Source organism: Chiroxiphia lanceolata, chromosome 7 (assembly GCF_009829145.1).
Source record: "Chiroxiphia lanceolata isolate bChiLan1 chromosome 7, bChiLan1.pri, whole genome shotgun sequence".
Classification (NCBI taxonomy): domain Eukaryota; kingdom Metazoa; phylum Chordata; class Aves; order Passeriformes; family Pipridae; genus Chiroxiphia; species Chiroxiphia lanceolata.
This window is the reverse complement of record NC_045643.1, coordinates 25,109,789-25,130,800: the sequence shown is the minus strand read 5'-3', so window position 1 is coordinate 25,130,800 and position 21,012 is coordinate 25,109,789. Positions and strand designations below refer to the sequence as shown.

At 36.9% G+C, this 21,012-nt stretch overlaps 1 protein-coding gene across 3 annotated transcripts in view; it reads right to left on the bottom strand.

Annotated features, from left to right (window-relative positions):
• Positions 1 to 246: 246 nt before the first annotated feature.
• MAP3K2 (mitogen-activated protein kinase kinase kinase 2) overlaps positions 247 to 21,012 on the bottom strand; it is a 53,482-nt gene continuing 32,716 nt past the window's right edge. For 2 of the 3 annotated variants that reach the window (XM_032694048.1, XM_032694049.1), the window contains exons 10-17: positions 19,784 to 19,851; positions 16,726 to 16,821; positions 14,156 to 14,362; positions 13,271 to 13,419; positions 11,308 to 11,439; positions 9,872 to 10,001; positions 8,601 to 8,778; positions 247 to 6,863 (exon numbers count right to left, since the gene is read on the bottom strand). In XM_032694048.1, the coding sequence (XP_032549939.1) occupies positions 6,638 to 6,863; positions 8,601 to 8,778; positions 9,872 to 10,001; positions 11,308 to 11,439; positions 13,271 to 13,419; positions 14,156 to 14,362; positions 16,726 to 16,821; positions 19,784 to 19,851 (1,186 nt within the window). In that variant the 3' untranslated portion in view covers positions 247 to 6,637. The remainder of the gene's footprint in view (positions 6,864 to 8,600; positions 8,779 to 9,871; positions 10,002 to 11,307; positions 11,440 to 13,270; positions 13,420 to 14,155; positions 14,363 to 16,725; positions 16,822 to 19,783; positions 19,852 to 21,012) is intronic. The other variant, XM_032694050.1, reaches the window with a different exon arrangement.

Below are 21,012 nucleotides of genomic sequence, written 5' to 3'. Positions count from 1 at the left end.
GAGGCGCCATCGATTTTCTGTTCCCGGGGCGGGGTGGGACGTGTGGGAGGGCAGAGAGCGGGGCCTGGGGGGTACCCTCGTATCAGGGAAAAGAGAAAAATAATTAAAAATTAATAAATTAAATAGAGGCTTCCGCAAAGTGCATTGTGAATAACAATGCAAAGGGCAACTCGGAAGTGAGGTACGAGAGTGACATTGCGCGATGTTATGAAGTACGGGGTTGTTAAAAGAGAAATCACACTGTTGTCCCTACAGAGTGTTTTAATATATTTCTAAGTACAATTCGTGTCTGATTTTGGAAATACAAATACATTTCGAATGGTTAAAAACAAAAATTAAAAAAATATTTTGAACATCAGCCAGCTGAAAATATATTTATCTAGTAAATCATCTCTCAAAGCTTTTATATATTTAATTATTCTAACTAAACATAGTACCCTTAAAAAACAAGTTCATAAAAATGTAGAAATGAAACTGTGGAATAAGATTACTGGGATATATACACACACATTCAATGCATACACAGAATTACAAGGGGGGGTTGTTTGTTCATTTTTAAGTTTGGAAGGTTGTTAGACAACGGAACTAGTAAGCAATGCCCAACTCCTGAGTTCCTCAACCATGATAACCATAGGCTAATTGTTTAATTCTTTTTATCTTTTTTTTTTATACACAAGATATTCCATGTAAAGCAGCAACAGCAGTGCAGTTACTGGTAGCAACATCTCAAAAGTAATAAAAAAACCATACATCCAGACAGTAGTACATTGCACACACACGTGATTCTCATACACCCACTGACAATTGGTCAGAGTATTAAATCAGTGTACAAATTAAATATTTCCAAAAATGTGCAAAAAAGTCAACGTTGATAGAAAAAAAACACCTTTGTGTACATACATTACAAACTGTGCCCAGCATTCAACTGAGAGTAAAAACATTTACAGTGAGAAACCGATAGATTAAATAGAGAATTTAATGGCTACATAAAAATGTACATTAGATCAAGAGTAAATTTACAAATTTTTATTCATAGCTTCATGAAAACTAAAAGCCTACGTTCCAATTAATCTAAGTCTCCTCCACGTATTTACAGTGATACTCCATTATACAACTCCTGTGAGGTCTGAGATGACAGACACTATATTTTAATAAACCATTCCAATTTTAAGTTGACACCACCTTTTTTACGGGTATTAACAAGAAGCAAACACTAGGGAACCAACAATCTAATGGCTGTTCAGAAAAGAAAATGCAATCCTTGTTTTTATGTCACATCATATAAACCTCTGGGGAAAAGTATCATCTAGTTCTAGGGTAAAAACCACGAAAAAGCTCTATTTGCCATGATTATCCACCCGGAGTTGGAGTATCCTTTTCTTTATCTCTCAGCAGAAGCCCCTGACACCTCCAATCTTCATCTATGTACTCAACATAAGGGCTGAACCATGAGATACAACTTTTATCTGTTTTAATCCAGTTCCTCTCCCTTGAAAATAAGTTTATGAAAACCAAGTCCTAGCCAAGGTGTGACTGCTTTGAAATGTGAGAATTTTTATTTCCTCTATTCCACCTATCCCTCAATTCCATGCATGTATATATTGCTAGAGAAAACCCAAGGATTGCTCCAGGAACCCGGGAGCTGCAGCGTCCTGGGTTCAAATGACAGGACCCCTGATCTAAAGCTGTACACACACCTTTTTCAGGAGCTATCGGTGGCCACCACCTATGCAGTGTTTAAGCTCTGTCAGCTAGAAGGAAAAATAAATCATGCAGGCTAAGTGGGGGAAATAAACAGAGAAAGGAGCTCCTTTGTTTTCTGATCATGGATTTTGATTCAGAAGACGCGGGTTGGGAGAAATTCTGCCTGATCCTTTGGTGTGCATTAGTGACTCCTCCTGAAGGCATCACCAACACCCAGGTAGGTAACTGTGGGTGACATCTGACTGTCATGTTGAGAGGACTGACTGCATCCCAGCAGCTTTGGAATGCTCTCACTATGGCGCACAAAGCAGGTTAGGTCACAAATCCATCTTCATGGCATTCCTTAAATGTCCCAAAGCTCAAACCCAGCTATAGAAGTCACCAGGTTTAGTCACCAAGCTTATGCATTAGTTTTAGAATTACAAGAATAAGATTAAATTAGAAAGAGCTTTAAAAAGAAAACTCTTCATTTTAATGCGGGCATGAATTTTGCATATCAGAACAGCAACTATGAACACCCATATCTCTGAAACATGGGCAGTGTCAATCACTTTTTAGTAGTACCTGCTTTACTCAGTCAGCGACAGCCTACTGGTGGATATACACTATCTATAAGTGACTACTAATCCATGAAACATCACTTTTGGCTATATGTATACGGAATAGAAAAGCTTTGGTAATTGTACGTGATTCTACACTGCAGACTTGTCATTGACACAAGACAGCAAGTTACCAGCAAGAAGAAATTACAACGGCAGTAATACTTTCGCTTTTCCAGAAACATCATAGGGACTTACATTCAAGCACACACATTATACTTTTCTATATGCGTGACAAAGTCTTTCAAGATTAAAAAGTATGAAATTGGTTATAAATAACTGTAGATCTGAACAATTTGCTCAAGTCTCTGAAGCTGCAGTTAAGATATCACTCTATGTCGTCCAAAGAATGGCTTGCTGTACTGCGCTGTACCTACAAGTGCTACGAGGCTTTCAGTCAAGACAACGGCAGGATTAGGATTATCCAAAAGGCACAGGAAAGAGTTTCATGGGCACCATGCTACTCTCACTGAGACATCTGTTGGTTCGCTTGGACATACCGCATTCCTGTGCACTGAAAGTAAACAGCCTTACAACTACGATTTCAAGCCCATTATAAACTCCGCTGCAGAGTGTGGTACCCAGAGCCAGGAAGGCAAATCCCAACTCTGTTATTTCTGTGATTGCAGACAAGTCCTCTTTCTGGTATGTGCATCAGTCTATGGTCTCCAGAATGCAAATACAAAACCTGTGTTAACACAGGAAGCCAGAAATCACTTTAAAATTCTGAATTTAAGCATCTGCTGCACATTATAACTCAAGTACACTTTTCAATGCAGTTAAGCAAGTCTTGTTTGGGCACACTGAAAAAATCCATCCTCTAAGACTGCTTTGGTGACATGGAATTGTATGACATATTTCGATACGGTGTTCTAACATGAATAAAAATTAAGGCATACAGATAAAAAGGCACTAGCTAAAAAAAAACCTTTTCATTTTCTTATACTGAAAGGACTATTTAGCTACAAATCACGTTGAAAGTCAAGTTGCAGTTTTAAGACTATATTTAAATTGTCAAGAAAAAAAAGACTACGCAGATTTAACTTTGCAATTATTAGATCCATACCTTTTTGAGTTCTTGTAAGGATATTTCTATCACACAAATTAAAAATAAACAACTTGCTCTAACACAACACAACTGAAACTTTGAATCATCCTCTAACAGGACTGTTAGTTACATCATTAAAACCATACCACAGAAGTAGCTTAAATTTTGTTACTTAATACGTGCAACAGACAGCATATTAAAATGCATTAGCAGATAAGTAGGTCTTTTGAAAATACACATACTCACCATGAACACTGATCCTTATTTTTTGAGAGCACAGCTTCATTGTGTTTACTGAAAAGCAAACTAACTATGCAGCAGTACTGCTTTCACTGGCATTTTCTTGTAATTGAATTCAATAATTAGGACTAATTCATGATTCTAAAATGCCGGTGGCTTTTTAAGTGACATACAAGAAGTTGTGAGCAGGGATCTTTACATCTCATTTACTCTAAGTTAAGCAACTTAAGTCAGTAGAGAAATTCTCCATAGGGTGAAAAAGACCTAGCTCAAGCCTAACCTTGGTTAAATTCATAAAATTTTACTAGAATCACTGGAACTGAGAAATGTCCACTTCATTTAAGCAGCACAGTCTTTACGTTGGCAGCTTTCTGACATGTCAAAGACATGATGAAAAATGCACTCTGAAAATTCTTTTTTTCCTGGCTCCAAAACACCGACCATTGTCATGACTGAATGCCATTTTTTAGAAAAGGCACAAAAGCAGCAAACTTGATTGTTCAGTAATTAAAAGTCACAATGAGGAAGTGATATTGCAATATACATGACCCAGCACTGTCTCACAGAAAGGACACATTATAAGAAAACTAGATTCTGAAAATATTCAAGCTTCAGAGAGTGCAGTTTCTCTTTAGTAGAATAGTATATCTAAACGTTATGAATGCTACAGATAAACCTGGTTACATTTTCCCTTTAATGTCCCTTTTTGGTAGTACAAAATTTCCTTACCTTTTCAGATATCACTGACCACTACTGATTTTTATATACATTTTCACCTTGAGTTTAGTACCTTCTTAATCTGTTTGAAATCAATCATTTCAACTATATGATCTTTAAATTACCGACATAAACTATTAGGTTCTACACTAAACTTCCCATCCCTACTGTCCCTATATTTTGCTTATAAAGCAAAGGTCCTCTAGAGTAGAGTATATACCAATTCTCCTTAAAGACTGCTTCACAGCTTTTATCTAGTGACTGAGAAGCAAAAAAAGAAGTCAGTACAAGCTGACTTTCCTTTCAGCCTCCTACACTTTTCCTGATCTGACTAGTTCTTCCCATGCTCAGGAAACTTTGCACAGTTGTGTACGTTGACCGAAAAAATTGTAAATTGGGTAGAATACTCACATAAGCTGAAGAAGTCACCACTCTGTCTCGGGAGAGATGGCCTCGAAAAAGTCATTCTTACTCCACTACAGGTAAAGTGATTAGGATAGATCCATACTCCTGCTTATGCTCTGGTACAACATTTGGAATTTAGTAGAATAAATTCAGAAATCTCATAAATGACTGTGGGAATGGGTAAGCTTATTGTTCTATCTCCATGCACTTAGTCACTCTGATAGTCCTCTAGAGATACAGAATAGGTAAAGCCTTGTCAGAGTGGACAAGGGTTACAGTACCAGCCCACTCTGCCTCTACAAAACAACAAAAGCAAGCAATGAATCATCCAAAACAATAAACATAATTTCAGTTCTGTAGTCCAATAGTTTATTTCCAAATGCCCCTTTAAATTATGTTGTTTTTCTACAAAAATATGAGAGTCTGACTTTTCTGTTGTGAAAAGTCAGTTATTCACTACACCTGATGAGTACCTGGGCTTCTCGACTGAGAAGCATTATTTCAGAGTTTTACTTCTGTTCTTTTATTATGCTCTTTCAGAAATAGAAAAAGTGATTAACGTACGCTTTATGACAGTTGGAAATCTGACAAACACCAATCATCTGGATTCTCAGGCTGGAGTAATCACACTCATGTTATTTAACTGCTGGCTCTCTTTGCACTTTTGGCCTATTCTTCATACAGTTCTCTGTGCTGTGCCTTCCTGTTCATGAGGATTCATCAGTGTTACCTTATTAAAAATATAACTGGAGTCTTACCTTTCTCAGTGACTTATTCCTGATGTTCAAAGATGTTTAACTTTCAGGAATTTTCAACACATCTAGATGACTGACCTGCGTTACTAAACCAATTTTTTTTAGTGCACAATGGGAAGAATTTTTTATTATTCAGGCACTTGATGTTGACATACATTCCATCCTAGCGCCTCTTAACAGCTTTGAAAACATTTCTTGTAGCTCATTCTGAATCAAGTAACTCATATACTGCACAAGGATTAGTCCCTCCCTTCCCCTCCAGCCATTCAAGGGATTGTGGAGGAGAACTGACTCTCAACATCACTATTTTTTATCAGCTAAGATAACCGTCTCCCTCTAAGCTTACGCAACAGAGGTTCTCTTTGGCAGATAGAGCAGGAGGCATTCTCCTAACTATTTACATCCAATAGCTGACCCTTGTCTAGTATGGAAATTTTCCCCTTGCAGTATGGTAGTACCTAGGTGTTTGGGCCTATAATCTGTTTACCTGCAATTATTTTCCTATTAAGATAATACAATAATTCTACACCAAAACGTCTAACTAGTTTTGAGCTCATTTTGTTATTTTCTTTTGGTCACAAAGAAGTACCATTTAGACACACTGCTGTACAAAGAGTTCCAAGTTCTTCCAGTCTTGTCATTTAACTCTCAGAACTGCATATTCCAGCTTAAACTGTAAATTCCAGAAACTGATTAAAATGCTAAAATATAATAAGAACTTAGAACTCTCTGCTGCAAGTACCTACAATATAGAGAAGAATCACAGAGAAGTAATCTTCTTGTCCTTTAGCTGCATGTCTATTTTTCCCTGCACCCTGAGTCAGTCAGCGGTGTCAGAAAAAGTCACACAGTTCCTGACTGTCCAAGCATTTGTCATTTTTTTTCCCCTTTAAATAAGGAACAAATATGTACTAAAGTGCTTTATCTACATCAACCACATCAGTACATTATAGAAACAAAAAGTTCTAGTCCTGGTGGGGTGGGAGGGGAGAGAAGATTCTCATTTTAGATACAAAATTTAGATTGTTTACAATCTAAGTGAAACAAAGATTCAAGAGAATATTCTCTCTCTTGTCTTTTTTTCTCCTTTTTCTTTGTAAAAAATAAAAATAAAAGTGCAGTCAAATAGAAAATAAATGCAGTAGATGCAAGCCGAGTTGAGGCAGGTGTTAGTGATAGTGTGCAAACGTGTGTCTTAGCAGTTCATCTGCAAACGGTCGCAGCTTGGCCTCAATAAAAATCCGTTTCAAGAAATCCCGAGCATGGTCGGAGACGTGAGGTGGCAGCTGGGGGTTGGTTGGCTGAGTGGCAATTTTAAAGATGGCAGCCATGGCTTCGAACTCTGCCCACGGGGGCTTCTCCGTGAGCATTTCTACCACTGTGCAACCTACGCTCCTGAAACAGAGGCAGAAGTGAAACAGCAGGTTATAACAGAGTCACGCCCTTCTAGGAAAACAAGAAATAGCAGAGAGGAACTAAAATACTACAAATAAGTAGCGTCCACTTAACACTACAGAGCAACTTCAGCGGAAAACAGGCATTGAAAAAAAAATAGCATGTACTGCTATGCCTTTATCTCAAAGTTACACAAATCACTACCTACATCTCCACTCTTTTACTTCACTGGACCAAAAGCCACTACACCTCAGTGAAGAGATAATTAGATATTATCCAGGCAATACCAACTGCATTACGGCACTGCCAGCACTCAGTGCTCAGCAGGCTGACAAAGTCATGCATGCAGCACAGCACTTGGAAATGTTCCTGCTCCTTGAGGTCAAACAGAAATGCAAAGCATCAGGAATGCTCCGAGCACACTGTGTGTGTTGCTCATTAGAAATGCACAAGTTCTCACCAGTGAATAATGGGCAAACATAGTATGGCAGTTGAAAATTTTGAAAACCCTTCTTTGTGGTATCTTCCTCTTTTAGTCAAGGATACTAAAAATAAATTTAGATTGCCAAACAAAATTTTAAGACCCTAATCAATCTTTGTATACAAAGCTGATGTTTAAAAGACTTAGGAAAGCAGAAGGGCATATATATGGCCAGAGAAACTTTGTTCCAGAAGTCCTGAAAGACAGCCCCTTCCAGTAACAGGTGAATGATACTGCAAAATGGATAGGCTGGAATAATTTCCAATTCTCAGGAAGTCTGATTGTTTTTCAAGAGACTTGCAAAAATTTTTTCTGTTAGACAGAGGTACGTCGCCTTACACAGTAAGGATTTACTGACTGACAGAAGTCAAACTTCAGTATTTTTCTTAAGTTTTATCCCAGATTTTTTCAACCAAAAGACACACATTAACTGTGGCACAAATACTTCAAAGTTGAACAAGTCAACTGCTTGAAATCTCTAAGGCTGGTCTATTATTCCAGTATAGCAAAGTAATTACTAACTGACCTGAACTAGCCTAAATTAATTTCCCTGAGGTTAGAAGTATTGCGATTGGTTGGATATAATGTGATTCCTTTTTAAACACAGTGTTACTACTCCTGCACATGTACTGCTGCCTGCCCCTTAGTCCATGTTCACAGACCACCTGCAGTTCAAGGAGTCAAATCACTACAGTCATCTGTTCATTGGAGCTGGAACCATGTTAGATTGGCTTTACGCAATGTTTTGCTAACATTCATGTTTGAAAATTACCTTTCCCTCTTAAGTAGTTAATAACAATTTAAACCAAATTTTTTTGATACTCCCACTTAAATCTGGTTAATTTGCTCTTAAGTGTTCAACTTTCTGCCTTGCATCAAAGGTATTTCAGTGGTGAAGTTTCATTAAACAACATTGACTGAACTGATGATTCAAAGCTTCACGTATTGTTTTCACCCAGTATCTCTCCAGAATTTAGGAACAGTCTGGTAATCCTAACTTCATGCAAGGTCAATTCAAAGGATTCTCTTACGATCTCTAAACTGATGGGCTGAGAAGCTGCCAGGTAAAAAATTCCTGAATTTCAGTGTTAGGCTCTCTATTGTCAGTACTCACGTTTATCTATTGTCAGTGCTCACATTTACCACATCCTTCAGCTTAAACCCCAGAATGAAACACTCCAACTTCAGAAAACAAATACCTACACTGTTGAAAACGAAATTACACTTTTCAGTAGAGAAGTTTTTTTTTAACGTACCAGATGTCTGCTTTTCTGCCGTATCCTTCTCCACTAATAACTTCGGGACTCATCCAGTAGGGAGTTCCTGTGACAGACTTCATTCCCGTACCAGAGAGACAGATAGTCTGCAGTCGTTTGCTGGCACCAAAGTCACCAAGCTTCACATTGCCTGCTGAATCCCGCAGAATATTTGCTCCTGGAAGGAAGGGAACACAGCATTACATTCATGGAAGACTCAATGCTTTGGTATGGAAAACAGTAACAGAAGTTTGCATTCAGTGATACAACACAACATCATCCTAGAATTTCAAGGCAGAAAATTTACTTTCTCTGCTCATTTCTGTTACTCTACTCTGCAGTTCAGAAAACACTGAATTGTACACACTGGTTTGCATCCTAGGTCTTTTCTGGGAAGTGGCAGTCACTTTGTAAAGGCCTCCTGGCAAAATAAGGAATGTGCCACACACAGGAAATAAAAAGAAATGAGAAAGGTGCTTCCACAGAACAGAAAATGTCTTCATACTATATTAAAGCAAAATCTCAAACTGTGTTACAGATTTGTTCAAAACAGTTACTTGCACAAGCATGTACAAATTGACTGTGATATCTCAATCTCTTTTGGAACAAAATACTATTGATACAAAGCAACAGGAGAATGGTAAAAATTCTACAGAATACAATAGCATTGTGTTCAATACATCTGTTTTGCACATCATCATCTTTCTACATATTCATACTTTGCTTATGCAACACATGCAAGTCACTTGTATCTAGCTGCAAAAAGTAAATATGTCTGTTTAATCAGGTTTTCTGGAAGCAAAATGGAAGAAGTTTGAGTCATTTTATCAGGCAAGTCACCTCCGCCAGTGACTTCCTGCACCAGTGAAGTGTTGGGTAATATCTATATAACTGATTAAACAGAACTCTGCAAACACAAACTTTCGAGTCATGATGCTTTTCCTCTGCACGTTCTATCTATTTCTAATGACATCATCCTCCAATGCATTTAAAACTATTGATACTAAAATAAAATCAAAGAAATTTATCTTAATTGTTTTGCAGACAGAGACTACAGAAACATTGTCAGAAGTCTGCTAGAACATCACAAAGATGCTTATTTTTTCCCCCTCAGGTTACAACAATGACAAGACTAAAAGATGGAAAGCAATCTCACTGATTTTAAGTCAGTATTTTGGTATTTCAAACTTAATTACATTTTAGTGCTTCACATAAGACTGGAAAATGATCAGTAATAAAGAGCACTGAACTGTGCACAGAACTATCTTTACCTTTAATATCTCGATGGACAATCATATTACTGTGCAAATAGTGAACTCCTTCCAAAATCTGCCGCGTATATTTACGAGTCACATTCTCTGTGAGTGCTCCATATGATTTCAATTGGTCTTTGATGGAACCCTATGGCACACAAGAAGTATAAAACACTAACACTTCTAGAATCACAGGTGAGCTAATAATACAGTTGAACTTCAACTAAATTTATGCCTGAAACACAGATATTTTAAAGTTACAATCATTCTCAATATCAACTTAAAGAGTACAGATATGGTCTTACCTCCACTGAGAAAAATATATACTTTGACCAAAGGAAGACTGGGCAGAGAAGTCATATACTGAAATATTAAACTATTAACTTTAAAACTGTCAGGCAGCTGAATAGTTCCAGTGCAATGTAGAGAAAGAACAGCATTACTTTCACTCCAACACCACTCTCAACCTTTTCGATGATTAAAAGGTGATACTCAGGTTGGACTCAATACATACCCTTTACTTATGTTTGTTTATACTCTGAAAAAAACATTGTCAAGAAAAAAACACCACATGCTGGAGGATAGTGCTTTATCTAAAAATTAGGAGGTAAGCAAGTCTTGCCTTAAAATAACATTGAATAAAAAATTATTGGGTTTTTGCAACTACTTTTGTTTAACCTGGCTTTGTCACACAAACTGCTAAGATTACTTCTGTGACACTGCCCTCCAAATCTCAGAAAAATTCAAGAAGCCCCTCAAAACAAAGCCCAGATCTCACTTAAGGAATGAAGAAGCAAACAAAAAACCCACCACCACCACCACCAAAACAATCCCCAGACACCACTTTTCTCCTGTGGAGTCTCAGAGTAAGTAGAATGCTGTAACTATTCAGAAATACAGAGACTCTGTTTTCATACGAGTTCATTTTATTTAGCTCTGCTGACCCCACTTGGTGAGAAAATGAAAATGTACAATTTTCTGACCTTATAATATTTCCTAACAAAGCAGCAGAAGAGCAGTTCAACATGTATGTAGGTGCCATACAAAAAACAAGCACCAAGATTATTTTCTGTATGCACTTATTCCCACCCTGATCAGAAAACCACTTCTTGTTTTTCTGAAATAATTGAAGCACGGCAAAACAAAACAGTAAAATTCAGGAAGATTCAACAGTTTACTAATGATAGTATTGTCTTTTCAAAGATACTGCCAGGCACTCCTTATGCCAAAATCAAACACAAAGAGCTTTTGTACAAACCACTGTAATTCTGAAAACCCAAGCAAGCGATGGAGATGATGGGTGCTGTAAGCACTTGTCAGTACCCATCTTTGGTGACTGTTTTTAACTTGGACAATTTTAAATATCTGCGTGTACTTATGCAAAAGCTGCCTGCCTGGGTGCTCGTCACACTGCACACAAAGGATGGCTGAAGTGTCCGGGCTCTCCTGCTTACCCCAGGCATGTACTCCATGAATATTGAGAGCGTCCTTTCTGGAGGATCTCTCAAGAAGCCGTAATACTGAACAATCCTTTCATGCAGCAGATTTTTCAGCAACTGAATCTCACATTCAAGTGCATTTACTTCCTGAAAGGACAAACCAGACAAGATTTACCATGCTTGGTGTGGTAACAATAATGTTTTGGATTTGGGTTTTTTAGAGCAGAACAGTATGTACATATTGAAGGGTTATGCAAACTAAGTAACAAAATACTCCTGCAGCTTATGTAAAGTTTATCATTTTATAACAAGAAAATATCAGTGTTAACTTCAAGTAAGTAAAAAAACCAAACTATGGCTTTTCTATAAATTATCTTTGGGATGATTTTGCTGTTATTTCATTGTTTCTCTTATTTTGAAGTTATGTTTGTTTGTTCAGAGCACAGCAGATATCAATATGTGTGACGTCAGTGATCATTATGCAACATGTCATAAGCCTCCAACTGGATTAAAGAAAACAACAAAAAAACAAAACACAGGAAAAAAATTCCCGTAAATCTTTGTAGTGAAATAATTAGCATTAATTCTTAGCATTTCTAGGATGATAGACTATACTTTAAAAATGGCTTTGAGGACCACTTGAGATTGTAATAATGACATACAACAAAGCAAAACATTAACACAGCTGTTGCTTTCTCTAGAGCTATCTGAAACAGCAAAAATTTTGCAAACAGGAAGATATTTTGAAATGCACTGTACAGCAAGATGCTGGAAAAACACTAACCCATGAATTCAGATTTGACTAGATTCCAAATTTCACCTAGAAGTTTTTCATCAAAACTTAATTTTTATCCATCACAGACTGATACCCTCACACTTCTGATGTTAGAAAGAAAACAGATTTTTTTAACACAGAGAGGTACATATTACCAAATGCTATGGCAAAGGAGGTCACAAAACTGTTGCTACAGAAGAGATACTACTATATTTCATATTTAACAATTTCAAAGCATAATCAGCTGTTCTGTTACATTTAAAAGACGTAGCAACAACAACTACACTAGAAATCTACAGCACAAGTGATTCTTGACTTTTTTCCTTGATCCTACATCACTAGTAGCAGCAACTATAACTGGCAGCCACTCAATTCTGCAGTCGTGCTTACACCCATTGTTTTCCTGGCCTTGCTCCCCCCCACAGTGCAGAATGCAGTCCTAATGCAGGGAAAGTAATAATTCTTTTTCCATCCTGTAAAAAGCAGCAAGTATGATTTGGGAAAAGAAAAATAGAAGATTGATGCTACTTTTAAGTAGTTTCTCTCCGCCAGGGTCCAGTAATTAAAGATGGACAAGCTCCATTTTAGAGAGAGAATAAACTGACAAGGAAACTTGTGTGCTTTAGAGAGAAATACAGTGAGTAACAGCAGCTAGTCCTGATGAGCATAGCTTAAAGAAAGCAAAACAAAAAAACCAAAACAACAACAACAAAACAATCAAAACACAGAAAGCCCATCAAAAGATAAAAAAAGAGATAATCTCAAACTGTCTTCTTCATAGCCAAAAAAAATATCCTAAAGAATTTTTTTCAGGAATGTTTAAATTTGTACACCTTTTTCTGTTTATAAATGGAACTTGTTCTAATTTCTGTAAGTATAAATAATTATCATTTCAGAGCACGCTTCATAATAAATTGTTTAATTTTAGAGACCGAGACTGCACCAAATCAAGTTATGTATGTTCACTGCATAAGCATATGCCTGAAACTTAACAAATGGGATGTAACATAAAAATCAGGTAAGCAGACTAACTATCTGTGGTACGAACAAAGCAGGTTTACTAACAAGGACACAAAAACACAGTACGTGGTTTAAAACACATTCAAAACATGCTCATCCTGTTCAGGAAAGAACATCAGCCTAGTCCAAAACACACCACTTCAACAGAAGCCCTTTACAAGGTCTCCCTTTGGTATCACTTACCTTGCTGGTTTCTGGACTATCAGGATCAAACTGAACTTGTTTAACAGCCAGTTCTCTTCCAGTATCAGCATCGTAACACAGATAGACTCTGCCAAATGCACCTTGACCCAGCAGTTTACCAAGTCTCCAGTTAGTTGGAGCTCGTGGTGCTGAAAATATAATATGTTTTGGTTTTCAAATGAGCTTGTTATTCAGCTGATTGAGAAAAACTGGAATACACAGAAAATAATTTTTTAAAAGACTACATTTTTCAACAACAGAGACTGTGTGCCCTAAACCTCCCCGTATAAGTTACAAAGATCAATAAAACTTCCTGTAAGATGGAAAACATGAGCTACTTAAATTTATTCACAAATTAATTTGTGGTAGAGATAAACATACTTAAAATAAGCAACAGCTAATCTGAAAAAGAGAAAAAGTACATTAAACAAACTTAACTTTCTGTTAAAAATGAAGGCATGATTAAAATGTACCAGCTATTGAAGTCATCACAAAGTATACTTGCTCCTGATGTGCTACCACAGGTATGAAATAGTACCACTTATGGTCTACAGTTTAACAGAAAACTTGACCGACATATGCAAAAATAAATAGTAACTGCAACCTACAAAACCCTCTCAGGTCCTCAGGAGTCTAATAAATCATCCAAACTATTTTTACAATATTTTGTTATCACAGATGTAGATTCCATATGAAAATCTACATGAAGATTGGCACAGTAAGCCATGAAAATACCGATGAGGATTAAGTCCTGAATTTTTCCTGTTTAGAGAGATAAAACCACATTTCTCAATTGCCTGTATTTTGGTGACATGCTTAATTTTGACATAGTATACTTGTAAGGCAAGAGTTTTACAGCGGAATTCACAAAATGCCTTCACTTACAGCGACTGGGTGGGCTGATGTCCATGACTGTCAAGGTAGGATTGTCTATGTCGCTTCCCCTCCTCCTCATTCGGTTATCTTCGTATTCCGGTGTAAAGACGCTGCTTCCACTACTCGTGCTCAGCGAGTGATCAGTGGGACTGAAACTAACTGGCGATCGGAAGCTGTTCCCCTGAGTCCTTCTGGCTCTTGGAAAAGTTTTACGACCTCCAATGATATACAAAGAACACTAATGTTACTCTACAAAAAAATAGTGCTAAGAAACGCGTGTATGCAAATAATTTATGAATTCTACACCATCTAGTTCAAATCTGCCACAGCATATAATAGGACACGATGATCATGAAATTTGCTGATTTAACTTTCCACCTAGAAGGAAACAAACATTCATCACAGATGTATATAAGGATTAGACTGAATCAAAACCAAAATTAGGATCAACTTCTGGAACTGTTCTGAAATGCTTCAGAAACCTGGAGGGCTATAAGAGGAGAAAGGAAAACACCCTGCCTCTGCTTTTATTGCTCTATTAATGTGTAAATATCAAATTTCTGATAAAAAGGAGAACAAGATACACGATCCATGTGCCCAAGCTGTCATCTTTGTTCTGCAAACCAGTAAGAACTGAATGCAGAGAAAGACCAACACATGCAATCAACAGCAAGAGCACAAAACAAAAGAAAAAAAAAAACAAACCAAAAACAAAGACACAAAAAGAAAACAAAACACAAGCAATGTCAAATTTGGAGGTGGCTGCAGCAATAGAATTAAAAAAAAAAGGGCACTGATCTTCAAAACATTAATTACAATTAGATGGCTAATGCAATTTATGTTAATCTATTTAGATAACACAACTATTTTTAGGACAGCATCAGCTGATGAAGTTTCATCCTACAGAACTGAGCAATAGCTGATGGAGTCTTTGATTCATTAGGTTTTACACTGGAGGAAGAGTTCCCAGATGTCCCAGTTTGAGGACATCTGGGATGTCCCGGCGGGAGGCGGGGGGGGGGGCGCAGGGCTGGAAGTGGTTGATCCCAGGTGAGTTCCCGATAAGGGATCAATCGAAGCTTTTTTCGCCCCTGTGAAATTAGCATATTACAACAGCTGGAGGAAGCTGTGGGCAGCGAGAGAGATGTACATATGATGGAACATAATATACTGAAATATTGCAGGTGACATCATGTTAAATGTGGCTGAAAGCCCATTTAAAGATAAAAAGCAAAATTGACAATGGTATTGGAAGTTGGAGATGATTCAGAAATCAACAAAATGAAATTCAGTAAGGAAGTACAACATATATAGTTAAAGAGAAACCTAATGCAGAAATTACGAAGTGTATAATAATTGGTTGGCTAAAAGTAATGTAAAAAAGGATGTAGGAACTATAACAGACCACAGACTGAGCAGCAGTCAGAAAGGGGACTAGGAAAAAAGTGTCATTCTGCAATACATTAACGTGACTGCTACCTACTGAGTTCTGGTTATATCATATGTTATACATAAGGTGGCCATGAGAAAAGCCTCAGCTAGAGCAGAAGAAGAAAACTAAGAGAAAATAGATGTGTGTGTGATTTAGTGTTATAATATGGTCAGTGACCAATTTTTAACAGTGTTAAGATGTGTTAACCACTTACTAGTTTCATTTGCAGGAAAATGGCTTTGAAGACAGAGAAAGGTAAGTTATAAGATAAGCTATCTTGAAGTTGGTTACATAAAGAAAGTGAGCATCTCTTCTGCTGAAGTCAATTTAGAGTTTACTTAAAAGTCAGTGTGACAGATCTTTGTTTCTTTAATCTTGCCTTAGAGCAAGGGACTGGACTGAAACTGCTTTGCAGTCCTTCAATTTGATATTTCTCTGATTTCTGTAACGTAATTCCATTTACTGCTGTGCTCATTCCACACTGCAAATGAAGCTATCTGGTCTTGGGAGAAATTTCTTCTTAACACTTCTCAACTACTGCTCGACACACCCAGAATTCTGAAAATCCTTCAGCTGCTTCTCTTTCCTTCCTTTAGAAATTTAATGTGTTAAATTTGTATTAATGTTATTACTGTTCGAACCAGTCTTGTGGCTACATCAGCAGGTGCTGCCTTGCATTCCAACAACTGATTTCATCAGCTATTTGCTAATTCATGGTTTAAATCACTGCTCTTAAATTTTATTTATTCTTTTAATCTAAGAAACTCCTAACAGCAATTCCACTGTGTTTGAGATTCTTTAAAGTAGAACAAGAATTGACAAACTGACATATCTGCTTTAGATAGAAAAGGGTCACAAAGGTCAAAAGCTTATACTGGATGACTCGTGCATGGACGAAGATAGACAACATTTATGCAGCTGTGCATATGAATCAGGAATTCTGTAATCCATAACTTTACCAGATGTAAAAGTGCTCAGCAGCTCTATCAATCATTAGAAGTTTAGCAAGTGAGTTTGGAGAAAGAATGTAAGGTTTCAATTTCTCCAACATTTTCATTCATTAAGATTTTTACAAACTAATTTTTTTAATTCATGTTTTAGGAAGAGAAAAACAGATTAATTAAACTGCTGCAGTATTCACACTTACCATCATTGTAGTCTTGTTGATGATATGAAATATGGTATCTTCGGGGATAAGTCCCCCCCTTTCCAAATTTCTCGAATATTGGGATATCATACTCTACTAGAAAATAAAAAGATTAAAAAATTTAAAATGTGACAAGAGCATATTAAATTAATCACTTTTTGGCATTATAAACTTAAACATGGGGGAACATATCAGAGGATATGCTTCAGTTGAAGCATCAGAGCAAAACCAGATTACAGAACAAAAGCCACAAATCTGTCAACCCACAAGAACTAAAAGGACGTTCAGTCAAAAGTTCCGAGGATCAAGAATTCAACAGCTCAAGAGATTTGCTTAAAAGAAAGTCAGAGGACTACAGCAGGCCTAATTACTCCAGTTTTAAAAGTAGTTTCTAGAGGAAAAACTGCTCTAAAGAATATAATTTAAAGATGCATAAATATGAAAAGTTGGTGAATGAGTCAACAGAGCTTGAATTACTGAACTACAATCAATAGGTCCGATTTTAAAAAGTATTGAAGGAGAAAAGTATTCATAAGATAAAGGAAAAAGTCCCTCATGCATAAATAATTGGTTAGAAGATAAGTACATAAGAAGGGAGGAAACGGTCAACAGTTTGACAGGAATCTGGGCTAAAACTCATGCAGTTTAATTATGCATGAATTCTCTGTACAGGATAATGAATAGTGAGGCGACAAAATCATTCTGAGAAATAAAGCCAACTGAAGAATTAGAGAAGGCCCTTAAGAGTCTACGTGACTGGATGTTAAAGCAGCAGATGAATTAAATGTAGGTTTATACAGCTGAAATTAAATGTAGGTTTATATAAAGGTTTGTGATAGAGACTTCCAGTAAGGAGCAGCTGAACTCTGTATTGGCTAGGAAGCAAATTAAAAGCTGTAAATCATTAAGATACACTGAACAAAGTTTTGGTCTACTCCTCCATAAGGAATGTAGGCCTCCATATACTAGAAAAGCAACAGCTCAAAGGGAGACAAAGAGGTCCATAAAAAACCCGAACCAAAACACCCCCTCCCCCCAAAAAAAAATCTAACAAAAGAAAACCCTCCAAAAAACCAGAATCATGAAGTGCATACTTCTTCCTAAAATACAATAAATTGCACGACTTCTTGTTGCAACAGACTGGTGATGCTGAAACAGTTTATACAAGTTGAAATAGAGACAGGAAAAATTTGTGAAAGGAAAAAGATCCAGCAAATCACAGAAGAACATCTTGCATCTGCAGAACCCTAGAGCTATACATGACTAGGAATATATTCTGAGGGAGGAATACTACATGCTCCTCTGCAGAAGCCTGGTACTGGTTGTGGCAGGAGGAAAAACTAGGCCAGATGGATGTTTTTTCTGCTTTTGTTACACATCAAATCATGGGAATAAATACTGAATATGGAATTAATGATTGCTGTCTATCCCACTGTTAACATACCAGAGCAACCCAAAGGAAAAAACCCACAAACTCACAGAAAAAAAAAAAATTGCAAGATCATCCTATTAGAAAAGTAACCCGAATAAACACAAGCAAACTAGATTAAGATTACATGAAAGGCAAACTAATTTCTGACATTTCCAACTTTTTTGGTATTTATCTCTGCCACCTAAATGTTTCTTATACATTTTTATTTAAAAGTGGTGCAATCTGTTAAGCACTCTAGAATCCTTAAAAGAAAAAACTCACCATTGCACAATTACCTAGATAAAGCTTCACAAACAAAATAAAAAGAAGCCTTAAAAGTATGTAATAGACCAAAAAACCACAAACCCCCTTTGATTTACTGGAAACTAACTATTGTTCAACAGTAAAATTCTGTAGTGAGGCGTGACCATGACAGACACTTCAGAGCACTTTCAAGGTTACCCACTGCACTTCATAGCCTGAACCCTGCACAACAACTTGGATTCAAGCCAGAGTATGGTATGAAAAAAACATTAGTGTTGATGATTAATTTATAGGCACAGCACACAGTTCTCCTTCATCCTCTCACTTTGCAGTGCTTTCAATTACAGAAGTCATGAGCATTTCAAAGTGATCATTATTTCACATAGGAGAAAATGAAGGCCCCACATACTGGCTTTGGCTGGGAAAGAGTTAATTTTCTTCACAGTGGCTCCTATAGTACTATGTTTTGGATCTGTGATCAAAACATGGTTGATAACACAGGGATATTTTAGTTATTGCTGAAGCACATTTGCACATAATCAAGGCATTTCTTTGTTTCACACACTGCCCTGCCAGCTGGTAGAGTAGGCTGGCGGGCACAAGAAGTTGGGAAGGACACATCCAAGACAGCTGGCCCCATAAGACTCAAGGGATATTCATCCCATACTGTCTGAGGTTGTGCTCTGCAATAAAAGTTGGGAGAAAGAAGGAGGAAGGGAAGACATTCAGAGTGATGGTGTTTGTCTTCCCAGGTAACCGGTAGGTGTGATAGAAATGGAAATGGCTTTCCTGGAAATGGCTGAACACTTGCCTGTTGATGGGAAGTGGTGAATGAATTCCTTGTTTCCTTCTACTTGTGTGTGCAGCTTTTGCTTTACCCGTTCAACTGTCTTTACCTTAATTCATGAGTTTTCTTACTTTTACCCTTTGATTCTCTCCCCAGTCCCATGCAGGGGAGCGAGCAGGCGGCTGTGTGGGGCTTAACTGCCTACTGGGGTTAAACTGCAGCATCCCAAAATGAAATAAATTAACCACAGTTATACGTCAACTTACAGATGGATGTTACAGTCCAGTTTAACTAACTGTTGTGTGCCCCTATGCACTGCAATGTTTGTTCTTTTCACAGAAGCAGACAGTTACACTATGAACACCAACATTGGTGTCACACACAATAATATGGAAGAAAACATTTAGAAGTTCTTGTATCTCCACGGTATCTTTTACTGTGTTCATTTGGATTGGATTTTGTTGCTTTGCCTTCTCCTACCATCCTGTGTTTGTGTAATACAATAGCTCTTAATGTGAATGTACCTTCTTAGCCTTATTATTTGCTGCAAGAGGAACAGTTCTGGAAAGCTAGTATGTCCAGAGATTAGTACCTACCTGAGAATTCCTGATGATTATCTGGATAGCTCTGCGCTCTTGGCATCCGAGATTTGGGATAGTTGTCCCTGGAAGTGTAAGACATACAGAATCTAAAAATTGCTGTTAATCTACTACTTCAACATTTAATCTTACTGTCTCATAATTCTTTACAACTGATGAAAAGCTACTGCTATACAAGTTGCTGCACCAGTTTAACTGGGTGGAACTCAATTCTTAAACTCAGATCTAGTAGATATCTATAACAACTGAAGATCAGTAACAATGGAAAAGCTTATTGAGTTTAATGTAGTAAGAAAGCAACAGACTGTTAATGAGCAATAATATTAGTAAAAACATGAATTATCACAGGTAAAGCCACAAAGGAACACTGTTATGTTTAACATCTTTATGGCTAAACACAAAGGTTTACAGACTGGCAAAATCTGTTATACAGCCTACAAAAACTCTTGGGGAAATTTAATCAAAGAAATTGTAGAACCTTTTGATGAGGAAAAGTATTTTCTCTTCTCTCCATGAAAGTCATAGGATTAAGAAAGTGATTTTGTTAAGTTATAGAATGATGAAAAATTTTTGGTTCTTATATGATCACATTGTTTCTTACCTACAGTTGGTATGTAACTCCCAGCCACCAAAAGGAATGGATGGGATTGCCAGTCAGAGCAATCGATTACAGTATATTTCCATAAACATACCAAAACAATGTCCTCCTTTTTCTGGTAAGAATTTCTCTAATGGGTAACAGAAGCTAAATGGAGACACAAAACCTACATCTTTGTAGGAAATATTTCAATGGAAAAAAAAAAAAAGGAAAACAAACTAAGTAGAGGTGACAAATTGAGTAAATAAAAAACAACCAAAAGAAGTTTTGAAGAAGAAATATGGGTTGTATTAAGATTGCTTTATTTCCCCTTCTTCCACTTACCCTTACCCCACAAAAACCCTAAAAATTTGGCAATTTGGTAGAATTTCTATTCTGTGGAGCTACATTAAACATTAGGTATGTATAACCTATCACACTACAACCACAAAATACTTTTCACGTCTATTGTCTTCTTGCTTGTGAAATGAAGACTTGTTATTCAACTCAAAAATGTATATGTTAGACCAAATGTATTTGTGTTCTCAAATCACATCATCTCATGTGAGATGGTACTATGGAATATTATAGCTCTTATTTAATTGCCACAGGCAGTGATTTCCAATTCTTTATCTTTTTACCAATTAAA